Source organism: Cervus elaphus, chromosome 11 (assembly GCF_910594005.1).
Source record: "Cervus elaphus chromosome 11, mCerEla1.1, whole genome shotgun sequence".
Classification (NCBI taxonomy): Eukaryota; Metazoa; Chordata; class Mammalia; order Artiodactyla; family Cervidae; genus Cervus; species Cervus elaphus.
In genome coordinates, this window is record NC_057825.1 from 88,003,398 (window position 1) to 88,031,252 (window position 27,855).

Genomic DNA, 27,855 nt, shown 5'->3' on the forward strand with positions numbered 1-27,855 from the left:
GGCTTTTCATGTCTAATTCCTCTGTCATATACTGTCTTGTCACCAAAGGCCCCTCTTTCTTCATTTGTTGCAACTGTTTTACAATTTGTTAAACTAATCACTTTACCTCTCAAAAATACTGGCTCATTAGGGTCATGTGCGGTCTCTGTTGCGCATCATTTATTCCTAAACCTAGTGTAAAACCTGGCACATAGAAAGGGGTCAATAAACACTTGATGGATATCTGTTCTCTCATCACATTCAGGGTACCCAATTCAAATGCCATTTCTTCTGAATGTTTCATTCTTGAAGCTACAACCACTACCATTCTTTGAAAATAAATCTGTATTAGGCAAAAGTTTCCTAGGTCTCATTTAGCAAAAAAATTGAGTATGAAGTACTTAGCATGTAGGCCCATCATCATCAACAAAAATATTTTCAGTTTTCTATGGTGACACTACAGTTATCAGAGTGTAATTTAGCATAAGGATTACAAAACGTATGGGTTGTTTCATTATCAAATGCTGCACACAATTTAAGTGATATTTACACAGCAACTGATTAATTTCCACAAAAGTAGAAAGAAATCACTATAAAATCAAGAAAAATGTAGAATTTCAATCACTTAGCACTGAGCATTTATGAATAGCAGTAATCTTTTATACCAGCTTTTCCTCTTTATTACCAGATGACAAATTTCTCCCATAATCAGTCATTCCTTGAAATTTCATTTGATCCTGTCTAAATACTTTAGTAAGCTGTTTTTGCTTGTTTGGTTTTTAATAAAAATTGCTCAGTAGCAACTATTATAGAAAAACTATTGTCTCCATTCTTGATAAATCAAATTTACTTATATTCCAAGTATTAATTTAACAAACTTATTACAGGTAGGAGAGTGTACTTTCCCTGCCCCAAAAGCATTAATAATCTTTATATACTCTAATTACAAGTTAAATTCAAAATATTTCATTAAAATGTTTTTCATATTAATATCTAACTTAAATCTCAGTGACAGTATTAGTATATCACTGAACTGTTCAAAAAGGATGTTTAAAGAATTTTTTCCAAGCATTTGCAAATTGTAAACTAAACACCTTCAAAGTAAAAACTTACAGATATCTTGCTGAAAATTAGAAAAGTTGAAACCAGGGTAATCACCAATACAGAATGTAAAATAGGGAGTTATTTTACTAATGCCATCTTAATTATTCTGACATTCCCTAAATTAACCTCCAAAGTGCAACATCAGCATATCAAAAGAATTCAAATGAGCAACCTAACCCTGTAAAATGTCTGACTCTTTGCAAGTCCATGGACAGTAGCCTGCCAGGCTCCATGGTCCTAGAATTTTCCAGGCAAAAATACTGGATGGGTAGCCATTCCCTCCTCCAGAGGCTCTTCCCAATCCAGGGATTGGACACAAGTCTCCTGCACTACAGACAGATTCTTTACCAACAGGGAAGCTCCAACCTAACTCTAAGCTTTATGTTTAATAATATACACCTTGTACAGGGAATATTCTCTTAACCATTTCTCTTTAGACAACTATACCCACTAAGGCACAGCAGAACCTAAAACTGTCATAAAGTACATAGAAAATCTGTTAAAAGAAAATGTATTTCACAAACAGAACTTTCTTCAGCAACTACAATGATTTCTAGTGACAAGATGTAAGAATGTCTAGTATTGACTGAGGTCAAAAATCATATTTTGAAATTTATTTAAAAAGTGACAGCAGATTCTCAAACATACAAACTACTGTCAGATTATACAAAGCAGGAACATAACACTTGTAATTCTGTTTCTAAAGGGAAATTACCATGTGGTACTAGGTAAAGCCCAAGATGTAATACAAGGGTTCAATTAAAGAAACTTTTTATGAAAGAGGATAATAAGATACTTATTTCATGTGACTAAAATATCAGAGAAGAGAGTATCAGAGGATGATTTTTTAGCTCTATTAAGACTTCTTTCAGACTGCCATGAATTATGTTAACTCCAGTCTAAATCCCGTAATAGGGCCTTTTAAACACTCTCAGACACTCTACAGTTCCCCGAAATGTGTGTTGTTTTCCTTTGCAGCAAAGAACAAAACAAGAAACCTAACTTGTAAATTATATATATAAAACAAAACTGTATGAAGTAAGACATCTTAGCAAAAATTATCAAACGTGTCACAATTTCCTAAAACTTAACACTAGCTAAAATATGTTTTACTGACAAGGTAAAAGATAAATAACAATCATCTTAAAATATTCAGTTTTGTTGAATATGAAAAATATTGTTTTTATTAGTTTGCAGAAGTATTATTTTATTCAATGTTTTATTACATCAGAATTTTTTAAATGAACTAAATTTTAAACAATATATAAACAAAATATCTACCTCACATTTTAAGTCAATGTAAATTTTCACTAATTTAGAAATATTAATATATTAATATTTAGGGAATTAGATTATATAATATATAAAATTGCCTTACAGACCTTAGAAATTAGCAAGCTTAGTAATGGTTCATAAAACTTTACAAATCTTCCTAGACTATATTTTAATATAAACAAAATTATATAGATTTTTATTTATAATCAAAATTTCAATTATTTTATAATCAATTTAAAACAGAAGTAAATGTCTCTTTTTTTTTTGAGGATTAACATTCATCAGGATTACTACGACTGGAAACACTTTAAACATGTATACACACATACAACTAGAAGAGATTATCTGGGTAATTCTGTTTTAAAAATACTAATGAACTAATAATTAGGTTGGAAATCATTATTTTAAATCAATATGACATAAGATATTTTTATATATAAATTCAAGCAGAGGACATTATGGTCAACTTACCATTATTATCTGTAACAGTACTATATCTTGTACAAATTTACAAATCATGTTTCAAACTGACAATCTGTTTTAAGTGCTTTGCTCATTAGCCCACGAAGACAGTGGCTGAGCTTGAAACATTATGAAACATTATAAATTGTTTTTATAACTGGACTAGGCCCAAGATTAAATGCTATTATTTTTAAATACCTTTTTGGAACGCAAGTACTTTATTTTATATCAATAATAAATAAGATTCATACAAGTGAACTTTCATTCACATATTAAAGAAATGCTAGCTTAAAAAAAGTTTAAACCACCTTTGGATGGAGTTGGTCCTTCAATCACTTGACTTATTGCTGAGTAAAATTCTACTGCCTGGTATGGACCCCCAAGCTTTTTGGGGAAGATTCTAGGGTCAGGGCTATGAACATCAAATATAATAATCTACCAAAAGAAAGTATTGCTCTCAGAAACCCCTAAAGTATGACAAACGTTTACTTTGTAGTTGCTGCTTCTGTCGCTATAGATCCTTCCTTACTATTCCGTATCATTTTAGGTTTTAGAAGTTTTATCCCTCTGTTGCTTCTAGTCTGTTTTCCTAAACTTGTTTAAATAATCAGCATCATGTAATTTTTCCACATTATTCTGGCCTAAAGATAGCTCTATACTTCTCACTTCTGCAGCTTAAAGTTTTTGGGTTTTATTTTAGGAGAGGAGAAAAGAATGAGAGATGGGCTTGATATCTTGCTAATTTGTAGGCTTATTTCAGAGTTGCTGGATATTTCCTGACACATTAGGTTGCTCAAGGAATATATCCCAAGAGGTGGCCACGTTACCATACTGAAGACAGCAGTTAATTCTTCCAGCTGAGACTAGAAAGGATAATATAATAATTTGCTAATAGTTATTAGGCATTTGGTATTTTATGGATATCAAATATTTCACCTACTTTACAAACTAACATTAATTAAAGGTACATCTAGAATCTATGAAATTATTTGCATAAAATTTCACTAGTTGGAATTTCTTAGTATCTCTCTTAGCAAATATTGTATGTTTAAGAGTACCTGATACTTGTTAAAATATCAAGTAATATAAGACAACGTGTTATAAAACAAAACACACAGCTGGGAAGCATTTTATTTTTTTTCTATTTCATATAACATTGCTCGGGACCACAAGACTCTAAAGGTGTCTTTTCAGCAACTTTTACGGCTTAGAAGTGCCGCTTAAAAATATTTGCTGATGCTATAAATATTATTGTTTTTCTATATACTGACAGTTTTAATAAATGCCATATCCATCAAATGCCATAAGCAGAAACTTGAAATCAGATGTTTAGACATTCAAAAGTGGTTTGTAAAAAAAAGCACACCCAAACAAACCAAATCTACATCAGCAACTGTTGTAATTAGTTTTAGTTGTTGTTATTAAGAATTCCGATGTATGGCAGAAACCAGCATAATATTATAAAGCAAATATCTTGCAATAAAAAATTAAAAAACAAAAGAAAAAAGAATTTTTAACAAGGACATACTGCCAGAAGCATGTACGAGACTTTAAAAATTATATATAATTTAAGAGCAAATTTAATTTCATAAATAAGATTAAAGGCCAAATTAAAGAAAGTGGAAGCATCAGATTTAAAATATCTTAATTTTTAAGCTATTCAGAAATATATTTTGTGAATAAGAATTACTTCATAAATATATATGTATAAATATAAATATATATCTACAGGATCTGCAATGCAGGAGAAAACTCTTTAAAGGAAAAAAATTGCACTTTTAGATCATCAGAATGTTATTATATTTACCCTTCAAGTGAAATATAATTACCATTCCAGGTGCTTTTGGCACAGATCTTTAGGTGAATATTGACACAATCTTAAAAACACAATGCTTTTATATTTTATTCACTGGAATATGAAGAATCAAACAATTCAGAATTCTGACCAAAAATATTCAGATAACTGCAATTGCTTAATTAAATACAAAAAAAAAATGTTTTAAAAAGATCTGAAACTGCCTTTACATCTGAACATGTAAAATTTTACCGTCAACAGGGTTTTTTTTAATATCCTCAAGCAAGAATTTCCAGCCTACACAGAAATGTAACATTGTCTTTTTCTATTTGACTTAGATCACACCCCAGTATATAAGGACAAAAAATAAATGTATAATAAAAAGATTGGATAAATCAGGAGAGGCTTTTTGGTCTTGAATTCTTCACCCACTAACAATGAAGCAGCACTGTAGGCAGCCCAAAACACACCAAAGAGCTTAAAAAAAAAAAAAAAAAGACAAAAGGCAGCATATTAGCAAGTCAATTAATATTTTGAGCATCATAGAATAAAAATAACATTTGCAGTATTTTTTTTAAAACAACCCTGGAAACCAATTAGAGAAACAGCAAAACTTATTGAGAATGTTGAAAACTTATTAAGAATATTCAGCTTTGCTCTGTTCCTTGACATCTGGAAATGACTTAGGTTTTATGTTATCAAACTTGTCTAATTATCAGAATCACCTGGGGTGACTATGAGCTTCCTGGGATTCATTCTAGTTCTACTGAATCAGAATCTCTAATGGAAGAAGGGTCTAATTATCAGTCATTTTAACAAGTGTCCTGGATGATTTAAGACAAGGCAACTTTTGGAAAAACTATTACGGGGATGAGATGCTGATAGATATTTGTTTCCTAAGAAAACTGATTCTGTAAAAAATATTCTTCCAAGAAGTAGAAAAACTGATTAAGTGAAAATTTCACACAATACTTATAAGTATCAAGTCATTTTCCCAGGACTAGGTAGAAATATAGTGTTACAAAGGAAGGAGGAAAAAAAAAATGTTAACATTTTGGTTTAGAGTATTCTGTGCACCTACTTAAGTTTAAATTATATCCACTAGAAATTTATATAATACTTCTTAATGTAGTCACTGAAGGCATTTTATAGAATAAAATGAGAGAATAAGTTCAAGGATAGAAATCAGGGAAATTATGATAGAAACACTTGGCACAGAGCAGGGTTTCTCAACCTTGCAATTTCTGGGCTGGGTAACTGCTGTGGGAGGTTGTGCTGTGCACTGCAGGATGTTTAGCAGTACCCCTGGCTTCTAGCCACTATATACTAGAGCCATCCCACCCCTCCCCATCTGTGACACTCAAAAATGTCTCCAGACATCGCCAAACTCCCGGGGGACAAAACTGCCATCAGTTGAGAACCACTGATACAGAGGTAAAACATAAATAGATTGACTGAAAATTATTTGAGATGACCCAATTTTCTACTGCACTTTTAAAACTAAATGCAAACAAACAATACAAGATATTTTAATCTTACAAAAAAGCATAGAGAAATAAAATTATAATCAAATTCTATTTGTACATGATTAAATGTTTGTTGTGAATAAATGGTTAAGATTGATAAAATTACAGACATTTAATGTTAAAAAAAATTAGTGCTTGTAAACTGCATTCCAATGCTAGAGTTAAAGGATGAGAATTCTCATTATTTATTTCATTCTTTCATTATTATTTCATTATTTCTCAACAGACTTTGGACTAAAACAAGAAACATGCAAAACAGATTGCTACACAAAGAAGATTTAAGTGATTAGGGAAAGAAATGTAGCAAAGAAAAGTCAAAGTTCACAAAATTTTTATCCTAAAATTTTAATGATATTAAAAAAAGACTCTTCTATTTTATAATAACACATTCACTTGTTATATAAAGAATATTAAAGACCAATTTTGAGTTGAACTCAATGACTAAAAATAACCAGAGGACACAGTTTTAGCAGTTTGGGGAATAGTCTCAGAAGCATTCAAACAATCCTTAACCCAAGTAAAACAACACACAGGCAGTGATCCTGAATGACTCAGTAAAGTGGCATGATCACTAAGACTAAATAATTAAATGTCAGCGTGGGTGGGGCTAGCTTCTACACTGCAAGACTTTCAACCTAAGCACTAACAATGGTAATTTTTTAAAAAATTGGGATTAGAGGAATCAAAGTGCTTCTTCTTGGTTTCTAGAGTGTCCCAACAGTTGAAACATACAAAGATGTTCTCAAAATATTCATTTAATATTTATAATAATAACAGCTACAGTTTGAGTGCCTACTGTGTGTCAAGCACTATACTAGTCATTATTTATTCTTCAAAATCTTCATAACAAATTCAAAAAAGTAGTTGCTAAGTTTCCATTTTACAGAGGAGAATAAGAAAAGATATCTCCCCAAGGCGGACAGAAAGAGGCAAAACCAGGATTTGAATTCAGAACTGACTGGTTCTAAAACCCAACTCTTCTCAATATCCAAGGCTTATATGTCAGTGTTAGCCTGGAGTTACTCAATTCTAAAAGGAATAGTTTTTTTTACACTGGAATTAGTAATAAACTAAGTGAAACCAAAAGTCATACGTAACTCTACTTAAGTGAGTCTACTTAAATACTCTAGTATTTAAATACTCTAATATGGAGACCATATAATGGTAGTTCTAGTATTGAAAGTAGTGGTCTTAAGAAGTTCTATTTTCCATAAAGAAAAAAATTACATTCACTGTGTAATATACATACATGTGTGAAAGTAGTCATTTATTTTTTCCAAAGTGGTTCAAAATTAATAAATACCAAAATCTGCTATATCACTATTCATTAATAGTGTTTAATATTATCAGTAAATGTTTAAAGTGGGTACATTTTTAATAAGTTTAACACAGCATAAAGAAGTCCTGATTTCTGCAACATAGAAAACTCAGTTTATTAGAACTATGTATATCTTACTTGATCAGTAATTTACTATTCAAATAGGAGTAACAATTATTAAATAAACATCTAGTGGAATTTCAAATAAATATAATGAATTCATTTTATAAGCATAGAAAAGAAACTTTTAACTTTAATTAAAAAAATTTTCTGAGTGTAATATCCTAAGGCCAGATTTGCTCTTTGTTCTTTATTCTACCCTAGATATACATTATAATTTCTGGCAATTAAAAGGGGAAAATAAATACAATTGGTAAAATCAGTGAGTAAGATCACTGTTCCAAAATACTACTAACTGCTTGATATAAACAGTTATAGATTACAAGATTCTTTAGGCAGAAAACTAGTACAGTCAGCTCTTATTACCTGTGGGTTCTGCATCCACAGATTCAACCAACTGTGGACTGAAAATATTTGGGGAAAAAAAAAAATTCCAGAAAGTTTCAAAAAGCCAAACCTGGACTACAGACAACAATTTATATTATATTAGGTATCATAAGTAATCTGGAGATAATTTAAAGTAGATGGAAGGATTTGGATAGGTTATATGTAAACACTACACAATTTTATACTGGGGACTTGAACATCTGAAGATTTTCGTGTCTGTGGTGGTGGGGGGGAGCGGCGATCCTGGAACCAATCTCCCACGGATATGCAGGGGTAATTGTAGACTTTCCTGACCGGAAAACAGTAAACTACATTTTATAACACACACTACTTACTTTTATAAGTGTAGACACGACTTCAAATGATCCAACCACCAAAAGTATAGGGGCTATTACAATGAGAGGAAGTAATGAATATCCTATAACTCCAAGAACTTGGCCATACGCAACCTGTGAATTTTCAAAATTTTAAATAAATATCATAGAAATCAAATTACTTACTTTAACCACTATTAAACATCATACAAACTTTGTTGTACTTACATAAACATGAGAATTAAGAAAATCATAAAAGTATCCTGTAGTAGTAGTAATACTATCCCCATTATGAAGAAACTGATTCTCAGAGAGACAAAGGTCTTTGTTCAAGAAAGACACAGCTAGCTGGTTAGAATTCAAAGTAAGATCTAGGTCTTTTAACTTCCTCGACAACAGTCTTTTTTTTTTTTTTTTTTTTTTACTTTTTAGTTGAAGGATAATTGCTTTACAGACTTTTGTTGTTTTCTGTCAAACCTCAACATGAATCAGCTATAGGTATATGTATGTCCCCTCCATCCTGAACTTCCCTCCCATCTCCCTCCCCACCCCACCCCTCTAGTTAATACAGAGCCCCCGTGTGAGTCAACAACAGTCTTAAATTACCAAAACAATTAGTGATACCTATCTTCATATAAAAATTGTATGAGTGCATCCACTGATAGACCTTGAACAACCTGCAGTTGTTCCTTTGGTTTGCACTAGGATGCAAAAGCAACATCCCCGCGCTTTCTGTCTGTCTGTGTGTGTGACAGCTCGGATTGAACAGGGGAGTACATCTGAAGCCTAGAAACGTGAGCTACTTTCATGCCAGAAAGGTGTGTTAACGGGCTCTTAAAAAAAAAAAAAATTGTATGAGATTTTGTCTAGAATGTAAGAAATAATACACAAACAAATGTCATTTTAAGTCCCTGTTAAAACTATTTTAAATTTCCATAAGCAGAGTAAAAAAGTTACACAGATAAATGTTACTCTAAACTTATTCAAGAGTTGTAGGTTAAGACAGTGAATTGAACACATATCTAATACTATTCTTTCTCGAAACTCCACTAAAAGGGAAGAAAAAAAAGAGACTCCTTTTTGTAAGAGGCATAAACAGGAGGCGAGAAGATGGAACAACACCAACTTAATTTTGGAAACTGGAAAGTAGAAGAACAAGACCTAAGAATCAGACTTGGAGATCTTTCCCCCAAGTGTGAGAAAAAGACTCAAGAGTTAGACATTTAGCATTCAGTGTTCATAGAGTAAGCCTAATATGAGTCAGTACCCATATGATAACTTTGCCTGGCATCCCTTCTGCTTTACTCTCTCCACAAACAGCTGAATTCCAGAGTGCTACAATTCCTAGGTTTACGGTAATTCGTAAAGTCTAATTTAACGGGGCAGTGATTCTCAAGGTGTGGCCCATGGTATTGTGGGGGTCCAGGAGACTCTTCGAAAAGACTGGACATCAAAACTAGTTTTTATAATAGTGATAAAACATTATCTGCCTTTTAAATTAGGTTGATATTGATATTAACAGAACAAAAACAATGGGTAAAACATCATGCTACTTTATTATGCCAAGGTGGTATGAACTGTACTAATAGTAACTATGTTCTTTACTACCATACACAGAAAAGGAAAAAACCCTCCTGTTTCACTTAAAAACATCCTTAATGAAGCAGTTAAAATGACTGACTTTATTAAGCCTCAACCTTTGAATATGCCTTTTTAATATTCTGTATAACAAAATGCTAAGTACACAGAAAGCATTTCTTCTACCTTGATTCAATGGTTATCCCAAGGAAAGCATTTGTACAACTGCTTAAGTGAAGAGTTGAATTAGATGCTTTTATCCATGGAACACCATTCTTACGTGAAAGAACAAATGAAAAACAACTATAATTATTCAGAGTACTGACAGGCAACATGACTGAAAATGAATGAAACAAGCCTGCTGCTTCAAGAAAAACAACTCGCAGTATTTCTTTCAAATTACTAAATGCTATCTCTCAAGCAAAAAGTAGAATTTTGGTAAACTTACATCCAACACTGTAATCCTGACACTTTCTGCTGAGATAGGTGATCTTAATGAATGTGGTTTTCTGATATCGTAGAATAAAACGTGTCAACATTTGGAAGTTCTGCAAACTTCAGTGAACTAGTGTTCTCTAGATGATCATGCATAAGTAAAAAGATCCATTCAAAATGAATTTCAGTGAAACAGAATATAAAAAGTTCACTAATATGGTTTGAGATTCCTCACAAAAAAACTTTAAGAAACTATTTCCTGTTGAGGGCACCCAAAGCTGGTACTCTGGGAATACCCAGAGGGAAAGGGTTGGGAGGGAGGTGGGGGGAGGTGTGTTTAGGATGGGAGGGACACATGTAGAACCGTAGCTGATTCGTGCTGATGTATGGCAAAAACTATCACAATACTGTAATTATCCTCCAATTAAAATAAATTAATTAATTGAAAAAAGTGATGTTATAGGTCAGAAAACATGTCTGATTTTTGGCAAATTATAAATATTAACAAGAGACAAGAAAAAAAAAACTAAAATACTATTATCTCTTGAACGTTAATGTAGTATCAGAATAGAATAACCACAGTCATCAAAAAAAATGTGTTAAAATATCCCTCCTTTTCAAATTATATACCTGTATGAGGCCTTATTTTTTATATAGACTTTATCCAAAGCAATATATCCTGTAACAATTGAATTCAGAAAGCAGATATCAGAGTGCAGATTCCACTAACCCAGATAATAAAGCTACTTCCAAAAATGTGTAACAATGCCTTTCCCTCAATTTGTTTTAAAAAAGTTTTCTTTAAAATGCATTATTTATGTTCAAATGTATTTGATTTGCTTTTAGTTTTAAATGAATAAACACACATTTAAAATTTTTATTTTAATTTCTAACATGGTAGTTTTGTTTGCTTTAACTGTTTTGGTCACAAAATGAGGCATGTTTATTCCTGGAAGTGTGGCATCTTAAGCACTGGGCCACCAGGGAAGTCCCCATGATAAATATTGGCAAATACAACCTACATTAAGCTCTATGGTTAAGTTCAGTTCAGTCACTCAGTCATGTCCGACTCTACTCTTTGCGACTCCATGGACTGCAGCATGCCAGGCCTCCCTGTCCATCACCAACTCCCAGAGTTTACCCAAATTCATGTCCATTGAGTCGGAGGTGCCATCCAACCATCTCATCCTCTGTTGTCCCCTTCTCCTGCCTTCAATCTTTCCCAGCATCAGGGTATTTTAAATTGAGACAGCTCTTCCCTTCAGGTGGCCAAAGTACCAGAGTTTCAGCTTCAACATCAGTCCTTTCAATGAACACCCAGGACTGATCTCCTTTAGAATGGACTGGTTGGATCTCCTTGCAGTCCAAGGGACTCTCAAGAGTCTTCTCCAACACCACAGTTCAAAAGCACCAATTCTTCGGTGCTCAGCTTTCTTTATAGTCCAACTCTCACATCCATACATGACCACGGGAAAAACCATAGCATTGACTAGACGGACCTTTGTTGGCAAAGTAATGTCTCTGCTTTTTAATATGCTGTCTAGGTTGGTCAAAACTTTCCTTTCAAGGAGTAAGCGCCTTTCAATTTCATGGCTGCAGTCACCATCTGCAGTGATTTTGGAGCCCCAAAAAAGAAAGTCAGCCACTGTTTCCCCATCTATTTGCCATGAAGTGATGGGACCGGATGCCATGATCTTAGTTTTCTAAACTTAGAGCTTTAAGCCAACTTTTTCACTCTCCTCTTTCACTTTCATCAAGATGCTCTTTAGTTCTTCTTTGCTTTCTGCCATAAGGGTGGTGTCATCTGCATATCTGAGGTTATTGATATTTCTCCTGACAATCTTGATTCCAGCTTGTGCTTCCTCCAGCCCAGCATTTCTCATGATGTACTCTGAATATAAGTTAAATAAAAAGAGTGACAATATACAGCCTTGACATACTCCTTTCCCGATTTGGAACCAGTCTGTTGTTCCATGTCCAGCTCTAACTATTGCTTCCTGACCTGCATACAGATTTCTCAGGAGGCAGGTCAGGTGGTCTGGTATTCCCATCTCTTTCAGAATTTTCCACAGTTTATTGTGATCCACACAGTCAAAGGCTTTGGTATAGTCAATAAAGCAGAAGTAGATGTTTTTCTGGAACTCTCTTGCTTTTTCAATGATCAAACGGATGCTGGCAATTTGATCTCTGGTTCCTCTGCCTTTTCTAAAACCAGCTTGAACATCTGGAAGTTCATGGTTCACCCATTGTTGAAGCCTGGCTTGGAGAATTTTGAGCATTACTTTGCTAGCGTGTGAGATGAGTGCAATTGTGCAGTAGTTTGAGCATTCTTTGGCATTGCTTTTCTTTGGGATTGGAATGAAAACTGACCTTTTCCAGTCCTGTGGCCACTGCTGAGTTTTCCAAATTTGCTGGCATATTGAGTGTAGCACTTTCACAGCATCATCTTTCAGGATTTGAAATAGCTCAACTGGAATTCCATCACCTCCTAGCTTTGCTCCTAGTGATGCTTCCTAAGGCCCACTTGACTTCACATTCCAGGAAGTCTGGCTCTAGGTGAGTGATCACACCATCGTGATTATCTGGGTCATGAAGATCTTTTTTTGCACAGTTCTTCTGTGTATTCTTGCCACCTCTTCTTAATATCTTCTGCTTCTGTAGAAGCATTTCTGTCCTTTATTGAGCCCATCTTTGCATGAAATGTTCCATTGGTATATCTAATTTTCTCGAAGAGATCTAGTCTTTCCCATTCTATTATTTTCCTCTAATTCTTTGCATTGATCACTCAGGAAGGCTTTCTTATCTCTCCTTGTATTCTTTGGAACTCTGCATTCAAATGGGTATATCTTTCCTTTTTGCTTCTCTTCTTTTCACAGCTATTTGTAGGACCTCCTCAGACAGCCATTTTGTTTTTTTGCATTTCTTTTTCTTGGGGATGGTCTTGATCCCTGTCTCCTGAACAATGTCATGAACCTCCATCCATAGTTCATCAGGCACTCTGTCTATCAGATCTAGTCCCTTAAATCTATTTCTCTCTTCCACCATATAATTGTAAGGGATTTGATTTAGGGCATACCTGAATGGTCTAGTGGTTTTCTCTACCTTCTTCAGTTTAAGTCTGAATTTGGCAATAAGCTCTATGGACCTGAGATAAAAAGTTTGAGGACTAAACAGAGAATAAATTGTATGCTTCCCTATAAAGCTCTAAGTTATTTATAAAAAAATAGGATTTTTTCTCATAACATTTATAGAATATGCATAATACTAATACATAGATCACCTTGAAAGCAGCAGCATAAATTAAAAGCAGTTCTGGGGCAACAAACAATGACAATGAACATAGTTATTAATAGTATCTGCAATATCAAAAATAAAGCTTACCATAAAAAACAAAGACTATTTTCAAAATTAACTACTTACTTCTCCACCAAGAACTCTAGCCAGTAAGAAAATCGTTAGTGAACCAAATATCCAAATGGTTATAATCCATGAGACCACCTTAAGAGAAAAAAATTCATGCAATTAATATCTGTGTTACCAAATAAGCTGAAAATTTCCCATGAGCTCAATTCTCTACCATATAAGGTATTTTGGTATCACTGACTTTAGGTCATAGGAAGTTTGGGTTCCCAGGTATCTTCCCAAAACCTAGTAAGAATATAACATGTAATATAATTGTACATCCAAACTGAAAATTTAGTAATGATCAGTTGCTTAAGGAAACGTCAGTATTTTAAGATCTATGATAAAAGATGACTGCAGAAAGACAGCAAAGTGTTGCCTTTCAACTCCTACTTTACAGCATTCCACACGGTAAATTTATCCATGAAACCAATTACTAATCTCAGGAGGTCTCTAAAATGTACATTAATTACCATTTATCCAAGTAATAGAATACAGACAACACTTCAGACACTTTTAGCTCCTGAGACTGACATGATAATGATACATGCACACACTTCCATGCTCTGTCCGCATGAGGGGTCTAGAAGTAAAGACGCCCCGTGGAAACGGAAGGAGACTAACTGCCCGGTTACGGTGCATGACGTGTGTCCTCAGTCGCGTCAGATTCTCTGCAACCCCAGGGACTTGGAGCCCACCAGGCTCTACCGTCCATTGGATTTCCAGACAAGAATACTGGAATGAGTTGCCATTTCCTTTTCCAGGGGATCTTCCTGACACAGGGATTGAACCCATGTCTCTTACATCTCCTGCACAGGCAAGTGGATTCTTTACCACTAATGCCATCTGGGAAGCCCAGATACTTACTGGTTTCTAAATATTCCCCTATAAAAGGAACTAGGACTCCCTAGAGAAATGACTGATTCCAGGGCTGGAACAGAGAAAATGAAACAGGAGTCCAGAATGCACTGTGAAGTCAAGAAGAAAGGAAGCACTCAAAAAAGGATGGGAATATGTCAAGAGGATACCAAAGCTAACCTGAAGGACCTTCCAATAGCTAAAACTGCAACAATCTAAGCAATAAAATACATGATTATACTGGATTATAGTCCACAAAGTAAAATAAATATCTGTCCATACTGCCAAAGATAAATAAATAAGTAATGACAAAGAAAGAATAGCTGTTCCAAAGAGAACACTAACTAATACATGTGGAAGAAAGGAGGAAAATCATATTCAGTAAACAATATAGTAATAATTATTGAAAGATCCATCAATAGATGCCAAAATTCGTAGGCTAAAACTTGATGAGAAATAGAGTGCTTGCATAGTCACAAAGTATCTCCATAAGATATTTATTATATTAAAAAGGGAAAAATAGCAACGTTACAGTGGAGGAATTGGGCAGATACCACCCCCTTACCTTACCAAGTGATCAACAATAATAGCACTGGTAATAAGACATAGCAGTATCATGTAATGCCTAATAGTATGTAGAGAAGGGCACAATGTCATTTCTGTGATATTCTTCCCAAAAATGTATTACTTCAATCCAGCATGAGAAAATATTAAACAAATTCAAATTAAGAAACATTCTATGGAGGTAAGAATTTTCTGTTTTTAGCCTTAGAACCCTGCGTTCAAATGAAAGATTATATAGATAAATTCACTTAGAGATGCTCTACATGAAGGGTTGATGGTAGGCAAGAGACCAGAACCCCCATTCAACTTTTTCAATGGTCCTTGTCTGCAACAGAATACTTGATATAAACCTATCCAAGGTAAATATTAATAGGACTAGTCTTACATAACATTAAGGATTTTGCTATGGAGAGAATACTCTGAATTATCAAGTAAGCACAAATTTAATCACAAATGTACTTTAGGAAAGGAGGCAGAAGGGTATCTGACTACAGTAGAGAAGACGATGTGACAATGGAGATTACAGTGACGCAGCCAGAAGTCAAGGAATGTCGCAGCCTCTGACTTGGAAAGAGGCAAGCAACAGGCTGTCCTGGAGCCTCCAGAGGAACCAGCCCTGCTGACATTTTGATTCTAGCCCTTTAACACTCAACTTGGATTTCTGACTTCGAGAACTGTCAAAGAATAAATCTGCATTGTGTTAAGTCACTAAACTTACAGAAATGTGTTATAGAACAAATGGAAACTAATTTATTTCCAAATCACTCTGTGATAAAGAATTATTTTTTACTCACCTAAAGCCTTAAACTAAAGATGAGGGAGTGATGTGTACATGCTGTGTCTTGATAATACAGATAAGGCCTCTGAGAATGGGACATAGTATTATGTAAAAACTAATACTGATGGAATCCTGTCATCATTAAAAAGTTTATTTGAAAAAACAGAACTAAAAATGAATAAAAGATAAAAACGTGAGTATTGTTTCCAACTCTTTATTCTTATGGAAAACCAGAAAGGGCATGGGCAGCTGGGAACAGTCCCAACCACTTACCCACTTGCCATACAAACACTAATATTTTTCATGTGAATGATGATGTAGAATGGTTTGGAAGCCATTAATCCAAGGAACCTCCCACTTATTTAAGAACAGTTGTAGGGATGGACAAGTGAGAAACAATGGGTAAAGCTAAAGCATTTTTCAAACATAATCAAGTACTACAGTTAATATTTGTTATTTCAAATTTTAAAACTCTTAAACTATTTAGAATTTGTGTAAAGGAAGATGTACTTACCCTAAACTGTCCATATAATGATATCATGGAAAAGAAAAGAACAACAGCCAGGGGACCCCAGAAGTCAGGATTGTCTCTCACCACTTGTCTATTAAAACCAAGTGATGGCATTGGCATCAAAACACATCGAATTTTGTAGTAAATATCCTTTAGATCAATATCCAATTCTTCCCTATAATTTTAAAATAAGAATTCTTAGAAGGCACATACTTTTGAATATTGAGCCAGTTGTAGAAGAATTTAAGAAAAGTTTAAATATAACAGTACAGTCTCCACAGGTCAACAAAACATTTGCATTTGAAGTACATTTCCAAGATGTACATTTTCAACATCTCTAGTTGGGATACATCTCACAATAGCTGGTGTCTTAACAACTGCTGTCAGTCTGGCATGAGGCCAAGTGCTTCCAAGATCTGCTTTTCCTTTTGCCAGTCTCCTGGAGGCACTACCAATTTGAGACTTTAAATAAAACTCTTCTCTTGAGAATTTTTGGGACCATAGACTGCAATTCTACATTCTTATAGGAACTTTTTCTTCCAACGTTTTACCTAGTGCCAAACAGACAAGCAAACTTCCTTGGTTTCTCTTTCTGCATGGTTGATCATTTCTCATTTATCCTTACACTAAGGAGATAAGACAGCCCTTTAATGTTCTAGTTTTATGCTGTCTTAGCCACTTTTTCTCTTTTATTAATAAATGTAAAATAACTGCACCTTATAATCTATGACATCTTAGATTTGATGAAATTCAGTATAATAACATTAAGAAACAATGTTTTTAGTACTTGATCTACCAATAATTACTACAGAGAATAACTTAGTAATGTCTTGATTTTACAATGCTATAGGTTCTTCTTAGGGGAGAAGGAAATGGCAACCCACCCCAGTATTCTTGTCAAGAGAATCCCGTGGACAGAGGAGCCTGGTGGGCTGCTGTCCATGGGGTCGCACAGAGTCGGACACGACTGAAGCGACTTGGCATGCATGCATGCACTGGAGAGGGAAATGGCAACCCACTCCAGTGTTCTTGCCTGGAGAACCCCAGGGACAGAGGAGCCTGGTGGGCTGCCGTCTGTGGGGTCGCACAGAGTCGGACACGACTGAAGCGACTTAGCAGCAGCAGCAGGTTCTTCTTTCCAAACTGTTAAATTCTTCACTTTTTCCCCCTAAGTGATACATGTACATGCTATTGATCTTTACGTGTGCTAAGGTGCTTCAGTCGTGTCTGACTCTGCGACCCTATGGACTGTAGCCCGCCAGGCTCCTCTGTCCAGGGGGATTCTCCAGGCAAGAACACTGGAGTGAGTTGCCATGCCCTCCTCCAGGAGATCTTCCCAACCTAAAGGATCCAACGGGTGTCTCTTACGTCTCCTGCAATTGGCAGGCGAGTTCTTCACTACTAGCACCACCTGGGAAGCTCAAGGAATACATAATCACTTAAAAATCTTCAAGTACTATGAAGAAGGTGAAAGTATCCCGGTAGTCCTCCCAGGGTTAGCTCGAAAATTGCTATATGGGAGAGAGTTTGGAGAGGTCATCTTTTTGGAATTCTTAATTTGTCTTAAACTGAACTTTCAATGAGTTAAAAATATTATTTCATTATTCCAGTTTTACTAATTACAGGTGACCTTGAACAATGTGGGGATTATGGGTGCCACCCTCCATCAAAAATACATGTATAATTTTGACTCCCCCAAAACTTAACTACTAATAGCCTGCTGTTGACCAGAAGACTTAGCAATTACATAAAAAGTTGATTAACACATATTCTGCACACCCTTATTTTATGCATTCATGATATTTCTAGGCTACACAGTTCACCTGCGAGTTTCTTTGCACTACTGCAAATCTCAAAAAAATTTTCCAATACAAGTGCTTAAAATAATCCAAGTATAAGTAGACCTACACAGTTCAAACCTCAGTTGTTCAAGGGTCAAATGTACTAGCAAAATTGAAAATAGCTAAAACTTTTGACCAAAAAGGTTAAGGTTTTCCATACCTGTCTTAAATAATATGAAAGAATATAATCATTTCACAGACCAGCTCTAAAATCCAAAAATATACATTATTTTTACATACAGGAGTGGCTTGTTATCTTCAGGGTCATCATCTTCAACTTCCAAAAGCCAGCCATATCCTCTTTGTCTCAGAAATGTAGTAGCTGTAGATTCTTTGATAAAATCTCCACCAAGGTTTAACTTGACATCTGGGGGTGCTATTGAACCACTGAGATCTTAGGAGAAAAGACGACAAAACTATAAATTAAGGTAAAATGTGTGAATCCTAACCAACATAAGCAAATATTCAACTAAAAATTATCATTTGAAGATCTCTAAGTATGAACACCTGCTAGTGCATAGAATTTTCATATTTTATAGTTGATAGTATTAAAAACAAGACAACAAACACAAAATGGGAGTCACTTATGCTAAGTCCCATGTCACCAAACCAAAAATTAATTACAATTTTGGCTTCTCCCAGAAACAGAATCTTAAATCAGCTGGTCATCATGAGTGAGGTAATCTGCCTGAAAGACCCTGCAATCTCCTAAAGGAAAGTGACTTTGCCATAACTAACCCACTTCCAGCTAATACAACTTCCCTTCCCTGCTTCCTTCTGCTTAAAGTCTTTCATTTTGTACAGCCCCTCAAAGCTCCTTTCTATCTGCTAAATGGGAAGCTGCCAAATTCATGAATCATTGAATAAACCAATAAAATCTTTAAAAGTTACTCAGTTGAATTTATTTTTTCACCAAGAGATACCTAAAAACCACTTAAATTTTTACAGGAAAATGAAAATTGGAGTAGTGAAGACACATGAAAGATTTCACATCTAATTAGCTAACCTTGTACCAGAATCTAGACTTATTAACTGTAACTTTAAATTTTAAATGGAAGATATATTAAAAAATGTACTACAGGATATCATTTTCTTTTTTGTTTGGTTTCGTACGTTGGTTGGTTTGGTTTTGGCCACACCTCAAGGCTTGTAGTATCTTAGTTCCCCTACCAGAGACCGAACCCTGGCCCTGGAAGCAAAAGCATCAAGTCCTAATCACTGGACTACCAGGGATTTTGAATTTCCTTCATTATTATGTACATTATGTGCTTCAGAACAAAGTGACTGCATAAATTCTTTTTAAAGGCACTACATATTTATATATGCAAACCAACAGATATTATTATTTGCTAAAGGAAAACCACAGATAATTTCTCCTACTTTTTCATGTATTTACTAATATTCTTTTTTTTTAAATCATCAACTGTCGATGCTAAGTGCTTTATGTATTAATGCTTAGTCCTGGATAAATCTAAGTAGTAAGAGTTCCCTGATATTTCAGCTAACTTTTTCTCTTTATATAATCATACAACTTATCTTTAGTTTCGGCAATTCGGGGAAATTCTAAAAAGCAGTGAAGAGATCCTGTTTATCCACATTACAAAATAAATCCATTCACAGTCTGTACCAGTGCCTCAGAGGTTACAGATAATCACAGCAGTACATGTATCACATGTTCTGGTCAAAAAAAAAAATGGGAATAGTGAAGGACTTGCTTGAGGTCATAAAGGAATTAACTGAAAAACACATTTGTAGGACCAAACATGCACAAGTAAACAACCATCAATGCTGCTACCTAGTCACAAGACTGGAGTGGTCCATCAGAAAACAATTTTGGCAACAGCAAGTCAGAACACTCAACATAGACTTTCCTTCCTTGGAGATCCTATATAGTAAAAAGAAGAGCTTAATTTTGCACATTACCCTAAGTTTTCTAGGTTAGCTTTTGAAAAATGCTAAAAAAAAAAAATCTGGCTTAAACTTTAATCACTGAGGGGCTCAATTATGGGAACAGTGTGGGGATTACAGGTGCCACCTTCCGTCAAAGATACATGTATAATTTTGACTCCTCCAAAACTTAACTACTAATAGCCTTGTTGACCAGATGACTTACCAATTACATAAAAAGTTGATTATGTTAATATAATATTCTGTACATCTACATATATTTTATGCATTCATGATATTTCTGGTTCTGACAATTCCTGCAACTATCTGGTTCTGACAACTCCAGCAATTAATTATAATAAAGTTTGTATTCTGAAGCTAAGTTCTAACTTAGCTACTAATTAATATAGCATATTATTAATGCTTCTAGTCTCCAGTTTCCTATTCAAAGTTCTTTCCATGTTTAACATTATATGACTCTAAGAAGCTTTTAAATGGGAGTTTATTGAGCTAGAGATAAAATCCAAGTACTTTTGAATGCACTGTCCTTCTCTGCTTAGGTTTAAAAAATAGTCTCTGTAGATGCTGCCATAGAATCTTTTGATTAAAATACTCTCTCAAAATTACTTTCTGCTTCATCTTACTCTGAGATCAAGATGAAAGAGTTGAAACTTAACTAAAATTCTACTTCCAACAGGTACAAAGAGTGCTTTTTTTTTTTGCTTTAACAAGAGGAAGATTTAGATGAAGAAGTCATTAGTACAACAGTGACATGAAAGGTTTTGGAATTATGAGACAGGAAGGACCTTAACAACTGTTTCCTGGCCTCTTGGAAAGACTGCACTTAAAGTCCTTTTCTAAACCAAAAAAAGATATATAAATCCCAGAGCTAAGGAGTGCTGTGAGAAAGAATTGTATATGTTTAGTAGTTTTTCGTAGCGTGGATGCAGAGCCTCAAAAAGGCACCTTTAGCTTACAATTTGGTAGTGTTTTCCATTCTAGGCAATGTAGAAAAACATTATGGACACATATAGGACAATGCTAGAAATAGCAGTTTGATACATCACTCAGTTCTCCCAAAATACAAGTAGATGTGAGTACAAAAAAAGCAACAGCAAAGTTAAAAAAAAAATAAAAATTCAGTAATTATCCTAAAACGTGAGCAAGCTAGCACATAAAAAACATCGGAAAACAATGAGAAATATTCCAAATCACTCCAGGAACACAGCTGTCTTGCATTAAACCAGAATAGAAACAAGCTAGCTTGATCAACTCCAGCATAGGTATCCAGAATTACAGGGCTTCCCCAGGTGGTGCTGGTGGTAAAGAATCTGCCTGCCAATGCAGGATACACAGGGACACGGGTTCGGGAAGACCCCCTGAAGTAGGCAATGCCACCCCACTCCAGTATTCTTGTCTGAAAAATTCCATAGGCATAAGAGCCCGGCGGACACTACAGTACATGGGGCTACAAAGAGTTGGACTCAACTGAGTAAGTGAGCACATCTACCAGAATTATAATACACTCATTTTAAGTTAATTTTTCTTTGTTGTTGTTATTTAGTCGCTAAGTCATGCCTGACTCTTTGCAACCCCATGGACTGTAGCCCATCAGGCTCCTCTGTCCATGGGATTTCCCAGCCAAGAATACTAGAGTGGGTGCCATTTCCTTCTCCAAAGGATCTTCCCAGCCCAGGGATCAAACCTGTGTCTCCTGCTTGGAAGGCAGATTCTTTACCACTGAGCCACCTGGGAAGCCCAAATTCTCTCTTACTATGCTATAACATTCTTGTCATTTTCTAAGTAAAAAGACAACAAGGATAATAATAAATATAAGTGGATTTAAGAGGAAATGATCTTTGAAAGAAATCTCAAAAATGTTTCCTTTGCTTGTCTGGGCTCAGAGTGAAGAAGAATATCAATACATTTCAAATTTTATTGAAAGCCACCTGGAAAAATGGCAGAACAAAACTTAATGGTAATTCTCCCTCCTTTTCAATTCAAGTTGGGTTGAGGAATCCTTTCTCTGAATCTTCTACTCAGCCTGAGAACTTTACTTTGAAGAATTTGGTCAGTGTAGTATGATGGTATACTCAGGATGAAATTTACTGCTGATCTGCCCCTACAAAAGTTCTAATTTTATGAAAGAGTAAACTGCACGAACATAAACATTTTGTTGGTACTTGCCAACTTCTTATATACGTGAATAAGCATTTTCTTACTGAACAAGCAACAAGAGCAAGGACAAAAAAATTACTCCATTCTATTTGAATGAAAATGAAATGAAATCCATGTGAGCTTAAATCTAAACCAGAATGGACTATCTGTGCAGCAAAATAAAACAAGCACATGTTTCACACTTAAGGGATAAATTCCACTGTTCTATTTTAGTTATAAAAACATTTTAATGCATATATAGTCCAATGAAAGAGCTCAAGAAACCAAGCAAGTACATAATGGTCTTATAATAGCTAGACTTCCCAAGTAGCTCAGTGCTGAAGAATCCACCTGTAATGCAAGAGAAAGGTTCGATCCCTGGGTTAGAAAGATGCCCTGGAGAAGGAAATGGGAACCACTCCATTACTCTTGCCTTGGAAATCCCACAGGCAGAAAGGCTGGCGGGCTACAGGCCACGGGGTGGCGAACAGTTGGGCACAACTTAGGGACAACAGCAACAGACCTATATTGGAGCTTGATTATGTTACTCCATAAGAAAAAATTTTAAAGACTTGTATAAAATTATGTCCTAGGTAATATTTTTACTCATATCATTTTGGTTTATGATTTTAGCAGCTTTACTATGTGATTTACTATCTGAGGCAAGAGTACTGGAGTGGGTTGCAATTTCCTTCTCCAGGGGATCTTCCTGACCCAGGGATTGAACCCAGGTCTCCCGCATTGCAGGCAGACGCTTTACCGTCTGAGCCACCAGGGAAGCTCTTACTATTTGATACTACTAGCTAATTTTCATATTGCACATAACATTAATTAAAATAAATTAAATCTCCTGAACCTGCCTTTAGAAAAATTAAATCTCATCTTGGCACAAACCAGTTGTTGTTGTTCAGTCACTCAGTTGTATCTGACTCTTTGTGACCCCAGAAAAAAAGACTGCACCCAAGTACTGTATTTCGGACTCTTTTTGTTGACTATGAGGGCTACTCCACTTCTTCTAAGGGACTCCTGCCCATAGTATAATGGTCATCTGAATTAAATTCACCCATTCCAGCCCATTTTAGTTCACTGATTCCTAAAATGTCAATGTTCATGCTTACCATCTCCTGTTTGACCAATTCATTCATGAACCTAACATTCCAGGTTCCTGTGCAATACTGTTCTTTATAGCATCAGACTTTACTTTCACCACCAAACACATCCAAAACTGGGCATTGCTTCTGCTTTGGCTCAGACTCTTTATTCCCTCTAGAGCTATTTCTCCACTCTTCTCCAACAGCATACTGGGCACCTACCAACCTGGGGAGTTCATCCTTCAGTGTCATATCAGCCTTTTCATACTGTTCATGGTGTTCTCAAGGCAAAAATGCTGAAGTGGTTTGCCATTCATTCCCTTCTCCAGTGGACCACGTTTCTGTTAGAAAAATCAATTATCTAACAGAAATTTATTTTATTTGCTTTATGAGTCTTTTAACTCTTACTTTGAAATAATCATAGAGTCATAGGAAGTTGCAAAAAGGTTTTATGTACCCTTCACCCTGTTTTCCCCCAACGGTACCATTACATATACTATCAAAACCAGGACACTGACATTGATACAGTCAATAGAACTTCCTGATTTTACCAGTTTAAAGCACACTTATTTGTCTATGTATATGTGTGTATTTGTCGTTGCTGTTTAGTTGATAAGTCACGTACAACTTTTTTGCAAGTCGGACTTTCGCCACTAGGCTCCTCTGTCCATGGGATCTCCCAGGCAAGAATACTAGAGTGAGTTGCCATTTTCTTCTCCAGGGGATCTTCCCGACCCAGGGATCAAACCCACATCACCAGCACTGGCAGGCAGATTCTTTACCACTGAGCCACCAGGGAAGCCCTGTATGTGCGTACAGTTCTATGCAATTTTACCACATTTTAGATTTGTCTAATACCTTACAAATTTAAAATTTATGAAAATAAATGTCAATTTTTAAAAAAGGTAAATCTTGCATAACTACCTTCTTTTCCTCCCCAAGAAAGGTTGAGTCATTTTCAATTTTCAAGCAGGAAAGAAAAGCTAATTCTTGCACCCATTATATATCGCATACTGTGTTTCATGAGCATATTGTATAAAGGATTTTTGTGATAATAGCTACATGATATAATGTTTTTAAAAATCAAGCAAGAAATTTTTAAAAAGGTAAAACTAAAGATTCCTCTATCAACACTACTAAATTGTATTAGAGGTGATATGTTTTCTGGAGAGGGGGAATATTACACAAAGTAGGCTAGTTACCTCAACAGATTAACAGGAAATTACTGTTTACTCAAAAAGAGCATATTAATACAAAAATTATTGCATCATTATGCCTGCAAATTACTGATCACAATCATGTCCTAACAGTTGTATTGTTTTTATCGGGAGTGTCTTAGTCTGTTTAGGCTGCTAGAACGAAATAAAATAGACTTGTAAACAATAGAAATTTGTTTCTCACAATCCTGGAGGTTGGAAAATAAAGTCAAGGTGTCAGCACGTTCAGATAAGGGCTTTCTTCTAGCTGGCTGACTTCTCCTTGTGCATCCACATGGCAGAAGTGGGTATGGAGCTCTAGAATCTTTTTAACAAGAGCACAAGTCTCATTCATGAGAGCTCCATCCTCATGATCTCAGTACCTCCCAAAGGCTCCACTTATCCACTTATTAACATCATCACTGGGCATTAGAATTGAAACATTATGAATTTTGGGGGACACAACTCTTCAGACCATAATGAGGTAGAAACACTGAGGAGGTTGAGCTCAAAAGGCAATATACTCAGCCCAGTTCTCTTCTGTAGACTTTAATCAATTGTCAGCTTAACATGTTAGCTTAACACTGTAGCTATTTCAAAAGCACCTAAAACTCAATATTCCAGAAGTGAATTCTGGATATTTAAGGTTTTCTTCTAGCTTCTTATTTCAGTGAATAGTACCACTATCCTATCCAGCACTGTAAACCAGAAAGAAGTCTGCTTATCCTTGACAGTTTCCTTCATTCACATGCTTCCCACACCATTCAACCACCACTAAATTTTATCACTTTTATCTTAATATTTTTTGAACCTGCCCATTTTTCTCCATTTCTACCACCAGCACCAATCTAATACAAACTATCATCTCCTGCCTGCGTGACTATAATGGTCTGCTAACTGCTCTCCCTAATTATTCTTCTTTCAATCCATTCTTACCTACAGCCAGAACAGTCTTTCTTAAATGCAAATCTTTCACTCTCGGTCTAAAATCCTTCGGTGGCCTCCCATTTCTTTTTCAGCTAAATCTAATAATCTCCACATGCCCTATCTACTTCTTCAGAACAATTCTCTGTCTCCCTCCCCACCGTGACCCTATGCTCCAGTCACATTAAGCCGCTCAGTTTTCTGAATGAACCAAGATCCCTTTAACCTTAGGGACTTTGTACCTGGTTGTTTCCTCCAACTTCAGATAATTAAATACCACCCATTCTTCAGTTCTTAGGTATACTTATTTAAGAAATTTTCCATGGTTTCCCTGACTAGGTAACATTCCTTTCATGGTCCCCTTGGCTCTTCCTTCACAGCACTTATTGTACATAATAATATATTTGTGTTCATTTGGTTAATGTCTCTAATTCTCTGATGGGAGAAGCTAAGTGTGTTTGTTGTCCTTTTGTTTTGAACACGTTAACTCCAATAACTGTTACAGTACCTGGTCCATAGTAGGCACCCAACAAATGTGTGCAGGTTGGATGGATTAATTAATGGAAGGGCAAATAACTACACAGAGCTTGAAAGAAAGTAATAAGAATATAAACTGAAAGTTGGGGGAAAGAAGACTTTTATCATTCTGCGGTGTATTTTGGTAACACTGTAACCTGCAATGAAGACCTACAAGACCTTTTAGAACTAACACCCAAAAAAGATGTCCTTTTCATTATAGGGGACTGGAATGCAAAAGTAGGAAGTTAAGCAACACCTGGAGTAACAGGCAAATTTGGCCTTGCAGTAGGAATGAAGCAAGGCAAAGGCTAATAAGAGTTTTGCCAAGAGAACGCACTGGTCATAGCAAACACCCTCTTCCAACAACACAAGAGAAGACTACACATGGACATCACCAGATGGTCAACACCGAAATCAGATTGATTATATTCTTTGCAGCCAAAGATGGAGAAGCTCTATACAGTCAGCAAAAACAAGACCTGGAGCTGACTGTGGCTCAGATCATGAACTCCTTATTGCCAAATTCAGACTTAAACTGAAGAAAGTAGGGAAAACCACTAGACCATTCAGCGATGACCTAAATCAAATCCCTTACAATTATACAGTGGAAGTGAGAAACAGATTCCAGGGATTAGATCTGATAGAGAACCTGATGAACTATGGATGGAGGTTCATGTCATTGTACAGGAGACAGGGATCAAGACCATCCCCATGGAAAAGAAATACAAAAAGGCAAAATGGTTGTCTGTGGAGGCCTTACAAATAGCTGTGAAACAAAGAGAAGCGAAAAGCAAAGGAGAAAAGAAAAGATATTCCCACTTGAATGCAGAGTTCCAAAGAATAACCAGGAGAGATAAGAAAGCCTTCCTCAGCGATCAATGCAAAGAAATAGAGGGAAACAACAGAATGAGAAAGACTAGAGATCTCTTCAAGAAAATTAGAGATATCAAGGGCACATTTCATGCAAAAATGGGATCAAAAAGGACAGAAATGGTATGGACCTAACAGAAGCAGAAGATATTAAGAAGAGGTGGCAAGAATACACAGAAGAACTGTACAAAAAAGATCTTCACAACCCAGATAATCACAATGGTATGATCACTCACCTAGAGCAGACATCCTGGAATGTGAAGTCAACTGGGCCTTAGAAAGCATCACTACAAACAAAGCTAGTGGATGTGATGGAATTCCAGTTGAGCTATTTAAAATCCTGAAAGATGATGCTGTGAAAGTGCTACACTCAATATGCCAGCAAATGTGGAAAACTCAGCAGTGGCCACAGGACCAGAAAACTTCAATTTTCATTCCAATCCCTAAGAAAGGCAGTCCCAAAGAATGCTCAAAGTACTGCACAATTGCACTCATCTTACACACTGGTAAAGTAACGCTCAAAATTCTCCAAGCCAGGCTTCAGCAATACGTGAACTGAGAACTTAGAGATGTTCAAGCTGGTTTTAGAAAAGGCAGAGGAACCAGAGATCAAATTGCCAACATCCGCTGGATCATCGAAAAAGCAAGAGAGTTCCAGAAAAACATCTATTTCTGCTTTATTGACTACGCCAAAGCCTTCGACTGTGTGGATCACAATAATGGAAAATTCTGAAAGAGATGGGAATACCAGACCACCTGACCTGTCTCTTGAGAAACCTGTATGCAGATCAGGAACCAACAGTTAGAACTGGACATGGAACAACAGACTGGTTCCAAATCGGGAAAGGAGTACGTCAAGGCTGTATACTGTCACCCTGCTTATTTAACTTATATGCAGAGTACATCATGAGAAACGCTGGGCTGGAAGAAGCACAAGCTGGAATCAAGATGGCTGGGAGAAATA

General features: G+C 35.6%; 1 protein-coding gene and 1 non-coding gene across 2 annotated transcripts in view; one reads left to right on the forward strand and one right to left on the reverse strand.

Moving 5' to 3' along the window:
* Positions 1–3,918: 3,918 nt before the first annotated feature.
* YIPF4 (Yip1 domain family member 4) overlaps positions 3,919–27,855 on the reverse strand; it is a 34,619-nt gene continuing 10,682 nt past the window's right edge. Inside the window, exons 2-6 of the mRNA XM_043918294.1 lie at positions 18,488–18,641; positions 16,410–16,581; positions 13,714–13,791; positions 8,302–8,415; positions 3,919–5,092 (exon numbers count right to left, since the gene is read on the reverse strand). Of these exons, the coding sequence (XP_043774229.1) occupies positions 4,955–5,092; positions 8,302–8,415; positions 13,714–13,791; positions 16,410–16,581; positions 18,488–18,641 (656 nt within the window). The 3' untranslated portion in view covers positions 3,919–4,954. The remainder of the gene's footprint in view (positions 5,093–8,301; positions 8,416–13,713; positions 13,792–16,409; positions 16,582–18,487; positions 18,642–27,855) is intronic.
* On the forward strand, positions 8,930–9,061 carry LOC122704162. The gene has a single exon (XR_006343778.1). It is a non-coding gene; the product is annotated as a small nucleolar RNA SNORA31 (small nucleolar RNA).